Source organism: Pteropus vampyrus, unplaced genomic scaffold (genome assembly GCF_000151845.1).
Source record: "Pteropus vampyrus isolate Shadow unplaced genomic scaffold, Pvam_2.0 Scaffold306, whole genome shotgun sequence".
NCBI classification, from domain to species: Eukaryota; Metazoa; Chordata; class Mammalia; order Chiroptera; family Pteropodidae; genus Pteropus; species Pteropus vampyrus.
The window spans coordinates 2,522,053-2,532,861 of record NW_011889087.1 but is presented as its reverse complement, the minus strand read 5'-3'; the positions used below and the strand labels follow the sequence as shown (position 1 = coordinate 2,532,861).

Genomic DNA, 10,809 nt, shown 5'->3' with positions numbered 1-10,809 from the left:
CTTTGAACGAAGAACCATGAGTGGCTGCTTGTTAATGAACATTTTAGAGGGCAGAGGTCCCGTGTCTCTCAGCCTGTGGAGACCTTTTCCACGATGCTGCTTCTCATCTAAATCCCTGTCTCGTGTGCATACTCAGGACCTATTTGCACTCAACTTTTATACCTTCTTCCCACTGTGCTAGCCTGTCTTTTATGTGGGATTAAATCATATATATTTTTAAAACCTTGTATTTTAAAATGTTCTTTTCCTTGCTCTAAATCTTAAGTCAGTACATTGATGTTCTCTGTTTCTAGGGAAAAAATGTTGCTTTTTATTTGTGGGTAGTGGTCGACAGGGCATCCCTTCTGAGAGGGCCTCGGGGTCTTAGCATTAGCACTGGGCAGGGGCTGTGGGTGGGAGTGGGGCAGGCGTTAAGGAGGGTCGGGCAGCCCAGCCTCGGCATGGCCGTGGTTCTGACTAAACTGGAGAGTGCCTGGCTCCTGGGAAGCTGTTTGCACAGTGGCTGCCTTTCTGTCCTCTTCCCTCCGCAGCTACCCCTGTCAGAACTGCTCAGCCATACCCACTCTAGGTGTCACCACTCTTTCAGCCTTGCCTTTCCCACCCACCCCAGAAAACTTGGCTCCAGGGTTCTAGTCTCCCCCAGATTTAGGAGAATCTACACTGTTCCCTACTCCCCTTTCCCCCAAAGATCTAGTGTCCTTTTCCTAGACTGGCCAAGACCCAGGGCTTGTTCCAGCCTATCCCTGTACCCTCTTGCCTGGGTGCCTTTCTTTTCCCATTTTCCAGACCTTTCCACACAAACTCTCGTTTCCAACTTCAGCAGAAATGGCAACCTGGAGCCATGGCAGGAAGGGAGAACACACAATTGGGTACATGTAGGTAGCGTGCATGGCTCATGGCAGCAACTGTGATCACACAAACCCTGCCCCCAGGAGGCCTCAAAGCTCAGTAGCCCTACCTGCCCCTCCCCCACCCCACACAGGGAGATAGCTGCAGGAACTATGCCGCAGGTGGCCAAGGGGTCACGGGGCAGATTACAAAGTACCCTGTGTCCATTTTTTCGGGATCCTTAGACAATAATCCTGGAAGGAGGAAACAGCAGTATCACTGGGCTCATTTTTCAGAGGAAAAAGTCAGAGGTGAACCATCTTTTCCAAACCCATATGGGAAATTAAGTGTCAGGGTCAGGCCCCAAACTCTGGTCATCTGCTCCAAGGCTGAGCTCTTTCCAATCCCAAGTCCTTCTCTCACGGTAGCAAAGAGGACACAGGAAAACTAACAGGAGAAGCAGGGGCCTTTATTAGGGTCCGGCAGACGAGGTGGAGGTGGAGGTGGAGGTGGAGGTGGTATCCCAGGCCTAGGCCTAGGCAAAGGCAGAGCAGAGGGCCCTGGGAGCCGGAGCCCAGCCCTCCCTCCTCTACTAGTAACCCCTCCCCCACCCCAGATTCCTTCCTCCGACCTCCCCTGGCCCTGGGAAACACAGAGCACCGAGAACTGACAAGCAGGACCCTCAGGGTCACAACTTGGAGGTGGAGTACAGGAACTAGGCTTCTGTCTCCCCACAGTGGGAGATCTGGGAAGCTCAATGCATCCCTCTCCACCAGGATGAAGTGGGGATGCTCCTCTGGCCCCAGAACAGAACAAACTTGTTCTCTGTGATGGGGGAGAGGGAGTAGGGCACGGGCCTCTGAGCAGGACCTGGGAAGAGGCCGGAGGTGAAGCCCCCAAGAGTTTCACTTGCGGTATCTCCACTTTTCCTTCCCATCATGTCTGGTGAGCAGCTCAGAGTCTGGACCAGGGCAACCGATGGGCCAGTGGGGATGTTCCAGACATCTGTGGGTTTCAGAGTGAGGGTTTCCCCAACACCAAATTCATCTATATGTACACAGGGCATCACCCTGGCGGCGAAGGAGCAGCTGCTAGGGGTGGGCTAGTAGGAATAGCCACCCTTGGGGCCAAAGGGCTGGGCAGGGCCAGTCAGCTCTGGGAGGTAGGCAGGGCTCTCATCCAAGTGGGACAAAGGGACTGTGTCCTCCTCACTGACTGGCCGGTCAAACTCGGCCTTGAGAGCTGGACGCTGATTGTCCGGGAAGGCCAGAGAGAAGAGGGCCTCAGGTTCGCACACAAACTTGTACACGTAACGCTCGCCAGCCACCTGTGGGGAGAGAAGGGCTGGGTCGGCCTAGTTCTCCCTCCAGGTCAGAGTAGAGGTGGGGAACACAGCCCTTCTCTGGGTCCAGGTAGATGTGTGGGTACATTTCTCTCCCATCTTGGTTCCTCTAAGCAGCCGACACTCTTCACAGTTCTCTTTCACCTCTAATCTCAATCTCTCCGTGCTTTGGGCTTGTCAGTTACTGTTTAGCACTTTTTTGAGAGAGAGGAATGTTGGGATTATCCACAATTTCTTGTCCTTTCTGACTGGTTCATCATCTGCTCCTATAGACTCTCTGCGAAGGCTCTCCTGCCCCCTGCCCCCATTACCTTCCCACAGCCACTGCCCCCGACCCTCTTGTCCCTGGACCTTTAAACCCAGACCTTCTGCATGATGCCTTTCTCATAATAGTATCGGAGTGAGCGGCTCAGTTTGTCATAATTCATGGCCGGCCGGTTCTTCTGGATGCCCCAGAGCCTGGCGACCTGGGGGGAAAGGTGACAGTTTGGGGTTGGCAATGCTAGCTCAGCAGAGGAAAAATGGGGGGCAAGTTAGAAATAGCACTTGAGAGTCTTAGTGTAAAATGCTAAGCTGGTCCTGCAACTAAGACCCAGATTTGACAAGAATGCAGGTTAGGTAACGCAGCAGCGATGGTGAGGGCACATCCCACCGGTTCCCACCTTCTCTCATCTCCAGCCCCCAGAGCTACCGGGAGGAGAGGCCCACCTCCTCAGGCTCAATTAGTTTGAACTCCATTCCCCGGCCAGTCCAGGCAATGAAGTGGGCATTTGTTGGGTCATCCAGCAGGGCCACCAGAAACTGCCACAGCTGCAAGGCACCCCGGCGCTGGTAGGGCGGTCCCTCTCGGAATGCTCCAACCCCTTCCTGTTTGATGTCTCCTGGGGAACACAGGAAACAGGAGAAGGGTTTGTGCCTCTCCCAGGGGTCTCTCCAGGCCCTTTCTCATGAAATGTCATGTGATTCCTGAGAGGACACAGAGGGCATGGATAAGACCCTGACCCTATTATGAAAAGTAACTTCTCTGACCTTCAAATTTCTCAGGGACGACGCAGACATCATCTGGGAATGGCTGCACAGGTTTCTCATAGCCATAGCCTTGAGGAGGAAGTTGGGGGTCACTCATCTCTGGAGGTTCACTGGTGAGACCCAGAGAGTCCAGAGGGACTCCTGGCCAGGAGACCCTCCCCCACAGCAGGACTCCCTCTTCCACTTTGGAGGGTTTGACAGGGAGGAGGCTGCCTTACCAATGGTCCCATCACGTGGAGAGGGCCCGGGGAAACCCTCTGTGTGAAGGTACATTGACGCACAGCCAGGGACATCTGGGGTTTGGAAAAAGAAGGGTGATGTTATAGGTGGCTGGGGTGGGAGTGGGGGCGGCAGGTCTCCCATACACGTTTAAGACCTTCCTGCCGGCCTGCATTCTGGTTCAGTTCCCAGCTGCCTGCCTACCACCAGTCCCAAGGGAAGTTCACCCAGAGGCGTGAGGCTGGAACCCTTCAGTTGAAGGGCTGGGCCAGAGGGCAGGGATGGCAGCAGCTGGGTCTGGGCAAAACTGTTCCACCAGGCCCAGGATTCCAGGGAGCAGCTGTTTCCTGTGAGTTTAGGGGGAGGAGGGACGGGCAGAGATGAACCTCCGGGGAAAGGGTACAGTGTCCATGTCTAAGACTCCCTTGGAATGGGCTAACCTCCGGTCGGCAGGTCAGGTTCCTTGCCCAGTTCCACGTGAGGGAGGGAGGGTAGGAGGGTGTGGGGAGAGACTGCGTGTATCTATATCTGGAGAAGAGGCAGTGGGCACTGGGCTGTTCTTTTAAGTCAGAGAGCAGAGCACATTCCACTCCATTCCATAGGAATGAAACCGCCCCACTCCACCTGGAGGTGGTTGTGTAAAGCCACCGGTTCAAGATCCAGTCCCTACCCTCCCTACCCCCTCCACTCCCACCTATGAATGAGATGGTGAAACCCGACACCTCAGAGGAGGCGGGAGGGTGGGCTCATTCATGCCTCCATTTTGTGAATGGAATTCCTGACTCCATTCAGAGGAAGCTGAAGGGGGAGGGGCAGGAGTTCAAGGGCATGTAACATGATCCCCTCCGGTCTACAGCCTTTGAAGGTCAGTGGCAAGAGCGTCTCCCTCTTCTTTCCTGCTTCTCACTGCCAGGCATGGCTCAAGCTTCTGCCCTGGGTTTGAGGAGAGGCACACCCTTCTGGTTCTCACTCGGGCAGCCTCGGGGTTTGTGGTTCATCCCTCTGCCCCTAAAAGACTGGGCATCAGGGAAAGGGAAATTCAAAAGCTCTGGCCTGCTCTGAGCCTACTCTAATCGCTGAATTTATTTTTCTCATGTTTGGGGATGGTAGCAATGGAACAAGCCAAGGTTTTCTGGCCACCCCCCTCTGTGCTTGTGGCTTTGAACTACAGCTATTTATGAATATGTCTGAGTGCATCTTATTCCAGTTAACACCAGGTAGAACGAGAATTTACAGCAGTCTCTACTTCTAGTACCCAGCTCTGGCCATGATGGTGGATCATCCACCGACCTGGAGGCTTGAACAGGTTGTGGAAACCACATATTAACTCTGAAGTTCCAGTTGGGAACTATGAGCCTGGCTAGTTTCAAGTTCGTGTTTCTCTTCATTCAAATCCCTTTGCATTTTTAAGCTTCTGTGGGGACAGGGAACAAGGACACATCCTATTCATCTTTCTATCCTCCAACTCCACATACTCGTGCTCCTGGCACAGTATTTTGCTCTCAGTAGATAATTAAAATCCTAACACCTGCTAAATAGATAGAAATGCCTTAACTTTCCTATTAAGTGACATGCTACCTAAGGGCAAGGACCTACATCCCATTTACCTTTTATCTGAATGTAAGTTTTTGGATTGAAAAAGGACAATTCTTTTGTATCTATGAAAAAAGTGAACGGGTTGGACGTATGAATTGGTAAACGGATAGGATGGTCAAAATTTGTGGGAGGACATTCTGGGATTGATCACATGCCACTCCACCAGTAAGCCCACCCAAAGTCCCCACCCCCACCCCAGGAGCATCTCTTACCTGAGTCATAGGCGAAGTCAGTCTGTTCCTGTTTGATCACCACCCCCGCCCCTGGGTACCTGTGCCCATTGACCCCACCCTGGCCCATGGCCAGCTGTTCATACAGGGGGTCAAGATATTCCTGCTTGAAGCTCTGCTGGGGGTAGGGTGGGCAGGGCTCCGACAGCTGGTGTTGGTAGGGGGTTGGGGGGGGTTCCCGGCCCCCTCCCTGAGAGGATGTGAAGGAGTGGCAAACATCCAAGGGCTGCTGGAAGATGGAGCTGGATGTGGTTGGATGGAGAAGGAAGAGGAGAGAATATTAGATTAAGCGCCCCTAGGGCCTGCCACTCCCAGAGCTTGCAGAGTGGGCTTCAGTGTGGGGTATGTCAATATTTCTTCCTCCCTCCCTCCCCCCACCCCAGGCCTCATAAGGCAGGTGGAGAATACTCCAGGATTGAGGAAAAACTGCTGAGACCTGGGCCTACAGGTTCTGGGGTCTCCTTACCTGTGCTCCCCGAGGTACCCATGGCCAGGGCGGGGCTGAGAGGTGCCGGAGGATCTCAGGAAACTCCGCTGTTCTGCCCGGGGAAAGGGCTGCAGGGGCGACTGTCCGGGGGCACCAGGGGTGGGGGACTTGATGGTGATTTGTCTAGGGGGGTCATAGGCACTGGAGTTGAGGGGGAGACGGGTGAGGGGGCAGAGAAGCCAGGCGAGCATCTTTGAACCCTTCATCCATCCCCAGGGAAGTGAGGGCACAGGGATTATGGAGAAAGAAGAAGAGAGGATGCTGGGAAAGGTATGGCATGAGCCGAACTCAGCTCCAAATGAACTCTTTCTCCTTTCATAAATGCTGAAACTGGGTGTAACCTTGAGAACACCTCTACCCAGTCTCGAGTCACTGGGTCGGGTAGGACAGTGGCTTCTTCGGTGGAAATGGACTCTGCCCCAGCCTTAATACACATCCGTTGAACCCCTGGCTGCATTTTTCATCCTGATTATGCAGGAAATCCTGAGCCGTACTATATCCCTTATAGGAGCTCAGAAATCCTTTCTGTTGTCTAACTTGCATCGCAACTCCAACCTCTGCTGCCTCCCTCCCTCCTGCAGCCTACCCTTCGCCAGGGCTGGGCTGGGGCTCACCTGGAATAAAGGCACTGCTCGCCATGGTGGTAGGGGAGTGGTGGCTTCCTGCTGCAGGACAGGGCCGGGTCTGTGCGGGGACTCTGGGGTTCCTTCTTGATCCTGGTGGTGGGGCTGTGGAAAGCTACTGTGGGGGTGAGGGGAGGCAGAGCAGGACCAGGGTATCACAGAAGAGGCAGTAAGAGCTTCTGACCCCTTCTGCTCTCTGAGGACTCTTCCCCTCTCTGAGTCTCAGTTTTCAGAGATCTGTAGTCAGACACTGTCCAGAACAGTTTAGTTCTTTACGTTGTGTCTAGTTTTATCCATCAGGCTAATGTCCAATATTAACCAAGGAAATGGTCTAAAGTTCAACATTTAATGCAACCCTAAACCCCTCAAAACACCTTTTGAGTGTGGTTTTCCTGAGTGTGCTGGAAAATTCCAGGGGAGAGAAATGTTTTCTTATTTGAGGCTGTAAAAAAATCTTTTTTCTGGTTAAGGTTGGATATTAGCCTGCTTGCATGTCAGCTAACATTATACACATGCTCCTAATTATCTGTGAAGAACCTCGGCCTTTCCTGTGGCCCCTGCTGGGTCTGAAAACTCCAGCCACAAGTCTGAGCAGCAAAGAGTTGGTTCCAGGTTGGTGAGTGTGAGATTCTGTCTTACTGTAGCAGAGTCAAAGGCCTGCAATCCGCTGTTCTGTTATCTGCTGTTTTCAATTATTTGTGCCCTCTTTCATTTAATTGGTGAAGACAGCTGAGAGCAAAGTATTTGACATTAAAGCAGGGTTTCTCAACCTTGGCTATTGACATTTGGGCCAGATTTTTTGTTGTGGGCACTGTAGGGTGTTTAGCAGCATCCTGGCCACTACCAACTAGATGTTAGTAGCATCTACCTTCAATTGTGGCAACCAAAAATGTCTACAGACATTGTCACAAGTCTCCTGGGGGGCAAAATAGCCCCCAAGTTGCATAAAAGTAACTTAGAATGGTAGAACTGGACCCTACTGAACCTGCTGAACTGATCAAGCCCCTCATTTCAGAAATAAGGAAATGGAGGATCAGAGGGATGGAGTGTCTGTTTCAAAGTCACACAGCTAGGATGGAGCAAGCCCTGATTTGAACCAAGGTCTGCATCTCCCAGTTACTGTTTTGGTCTTTGAGTTCAAACCCAAGAGTGAGAACCCTGTTCTTTACCCTTTTCTTTAGGAGAGAACAAGTTAATCTTTTGTGATTCTCTATCTCTGTGACTCATTTCCTGCCCTCCCTCACTCCCCATTCCCTCTACCCAGGACCCTCTACTCACAGTTTTCTGAATGGAAATCAGGAACAAACTGCTCATCACTATCTGGTACCTGAGCTGTAGAGAGAGGTCAGAGGTGAGTCTGGGGTGGGGGCCCGGGATGGCAGCCCCTGGGAGACACCATTATTGCAGCCCTGCAGACTAGCACCCGCCAGAAAGAGAAAACAACCTTCCTAGGACTGAAGACAACTCCACCCCAGGTCCTAGTGCCCTCCATCTCTGGGCTCCATTAAGACCCTGGGGGGAAGGCTGCAAGCTCCCAGAACCTGTCTGAGCAGATTCCAGAGTCTTTTCCTAGAAGCTTTGTCTTTATTCCCTCCATTTTTCTGAAGTGAACACAGCCTTGCCCTTTAGTGTTTACAAAGCTCTCTCAAAGCTCACAGCAGAGTCACCTCTGGGATGGGCAGGCCTTAGGAGGAGTGAGATCCTGTGGATTTAGAATCACAGGGGGAGATGCTGGATCTGGGCTGAGCCCAGGAATCTGCATTTTATACAGCCTCCCAGGTGGAATCTAGAGCCTGGGAAAGGAGATGGAATGGAGGAAAGAGGGTGGTTCAATAGAGGTGCAAAGAGGATGACAGCGGGAGAGGAGGAGGCTGGGGACGCTGGCAGGTCAGATGCCTCATCCCTTTGATGTGCAGCTAGGAAAGAGGGGGACTTCTTAAGCATAGAGGTCTGAGGACCTCTACTCCCAAGGTACCAGCGTGGGCGGAGCTGAGTGTGGGGATTAGGCAGCAAAACTAAAATAGAACAGCCGCTCATCTGTGGCCTCCAACCTGGATATCCGGGCTTTGATTTCTAGTTGTCCTGGTCTCACCAACTCCTTCAGGTGGGTATATATAGCTGAGTACCTTCCCTGAGCCCAGAGACTTTGTCTACTTTTGCTCCTCAGAATGAAAAGGTCACAGCAGGAAGAGGAAGGGTAGACACCAAGGAGACTGACTGTTCTCAGAGTGGGCAATGGGGAAGCTGATGGATAAAATGACCAGAGCTGGGAATGGCTGGTAGAGGTGAGAGACCCAAGGAGATGGCTGGAGAACACACTCACTTGTCCTAGCCTGTACAAGTACACATCCCACCCTCCACTGCTTCGCTCCTGAGCAAAGGCTCCACAGTTTTCTCCTTGGATTTCAGGCACAGCCTCGGGTCAGAACTCCCTACTTCCATTCTCACCTCCTGTAGTCAGTTGTTCTCCACGTAGCTGTCAGAGTGATCTTTTCACAACAGAAGTCGAATCACTTCTCTCCCTGGCTTAAAGCACAAACCCCAAACTCTTCCCCTTGGCCTCTCATGATGGGCTTACCTCTCTGACCTGCCTCTCCTTGCCCTTTACTCTCTAGAGCTCCGGTCTCCTTTTGAGTCCTCAAGCTCATCAGCTTGATCCCTCTCTCCAGACCTTTGCCTGCCTGTTTTTTTTTCTGGCTGTTGAAGTCTTAGCTCACTTCATCACCTCCTCAGAGGCCGTTTCTGACCAACTAACCAAAGTGATCCCTCCCAACCTTCTCTCGCATCCCCTGTTTTATTTTTTTCTCCAGCACTTATGGCTACCTGAACTTATTAATTTATGTTGACATGTTTATTGTTCATCTTCCCTACCAGAAAGTTAAGCTTGCTGAGGGCAGGGGCTTTATCTGTCTTGTTCTTCTGATTCCACAGCATCCCTCTCCCCACCGCCAGGGTCTGGCTCAGAATAAACACTCAGTGTATTATTTGTTGACTCTTTGAATAAACAGACAAAGACCCCTGTCCTCAGGCTAGTGGGAGCCAGAAACTGAAGGATCCTAACCAGCCAGCCCTTCCTTCACCCCGAGGGCTCTCCCACTCCACCACCAGGTAACAGAGGCAGGTCCTGTGGGGAAAGCCCATCTCACAAGGGCATACTTTGGCTGTGGTAGGAAGAATCGTCATCAACCTGCTTTAAATATTAGAGGTACCAAGTGTTCTAAAATACATGTTTATAGATAGTTTGACTTCTTAACAGAGGGATTGGGCAGAGGGGGTTTAAGAATCAGAAGCCACCAGCAGCTAAAGAACTTATGAAACATCAGCATAAAACAATTCGAAAGTGATCAAATAAGTCAGTAGGACATGAAATTCCTTGGGAAACACAAACGAAAACACATGGGAAGCATAACTAGGGCACAAAGGCAATCATTCCCGACTGGCCTGAGCCAAGAACCTGAGCCAAGGGGCTTTGTTAGAAACACGGATTCCCAGACCCCCGCCCCCAAACTCATTCTATAGGCCTGGGTGGGGCCCAGGCATCTGTATTTTTAGCAAGTGCCCCTGGTGGCCCTTAAGAACAGGTAGTTTTGGGAAACACTAGATAAAGGGAGGGATGGAAAAACCTGCTCACTGCCCAAGGGTCAAAGGTCAGAGCTCACCCGTGCAGTGTCCTCTGGACCAGGTGGTGGGATGGGGTGATGGGAGCAGGGCGAACATTTCTCTCCCTGCTACCTAGGCAAGGAGGGTCCCGAGGGCGGGGGTGCAGACCATGTGGGAGGCTGACGCACTGTGGGCCCCCTCTGAGGCTTCATTAACTGCCGCTTTCCACTGAGATAATGGGCTGGGGGCATCTCCTGCTGGCGTCACAGGCCAGTTCACATGAGTTAGAGAGCCCTAGGGGTCATCTTGCCTTTCCTCCCACCTCAGGCCTGAAGGTTTGAGCAGAACCCCCCCACCCCCAGCAGTCTCCGAAGAGACCACCCCTAGCACACAGACCACACCCGGAAGAGGTGGTGCCACCTTCTTCTTGAGCCAGAAGAAACCGGGCTGAGGCAAAAATGAGTTATTGGCGTGAGCACCGGTCCCCTGCTTGGCCCTCCCCCAGAACACTGGTTTCTCCCAAAGGGGCAGGACAGGGCCTCAGTTGCTCAGAGAATGTTAACAAAGAAGTGGGAAGAGCATGCTGCGTCTCGTGTTCCTGGAGAGCAGGAGAATTTCTAATGACCATGTTTGGTTTTGAGTGTGTACCACTCTATTTGTTGACTTGGCTGAGTTTTGGCTGCAAAGCCAGTGTACCAGGGTCTTCCCCCAACTCCATCTGGGCACTAAGGTCGAGTTTATCTGCCTGGGGACATGGCGGGTGATTAAGGAGGGATGGGAAAACTGCCAAGCCAGCATAATGCCCAAAGAGAGAATTTTAGGGAACTGTTCCTCTAACAGGAGGAGGGGCTGGGG

At 52.2% G+C, this 10,809-nt stretch overlaps 1 protein-coding gene across 5 annotated transcripts; it reads right to left on the bottom strand.

The window, feature by feature from the left end:
• Window positions 1-1,276: 1,276 nt before the first annotated feature.
• ETV4 (ETS variant 4) lies at window positions 1,277-9,810 on the bottom strand. 5 transcript variants are annotated; one of them, XM_023521516.1, is made up of 10 exons: window positions 8,709-9,810; window positions 7,633-7,686; window positions 6,346-6,469; window positions 5,711-5,872; window positions 5,227-5,486; window positions 3,418-3,492; window positions 3,200-3,268; window positions 2,879-3,051; window positions 2,536-2,637; window positions 1,277-2,155 (listed from the first exon to the last, which is right to left on the bottom strand). In XM_023521516.1, exons 1-10 carry the CDS (start codon window positions 8,794-8,796, stop codon window positions 1,931-1,933), a joined length of 1,332 nt encoding a protein of 443 aa, XP_023377284.1. In that variant the 5' UTR covers window positions 8,797-9,810; the 3' UTR covers window positions 1,277-1,930. The 5 variants fall into 5 exon arrangements, with proteins under 5 accessions (XP_023377284.1, XP_023377285.1, XP_023377283.1 ...); XM_023521517.1 differs by having other exon boundaries at window positions 5,711-5,854; window positions 6,346-6,472; window positions 8,709-9,807; XM_023521515.1 differs by having other exon boundaries at window positions 6,346-6,472; window positions 8,709-9,806.
• Between the last annotated feature and the right edge of the window lie 999 nt (window positions 9,811-10,809).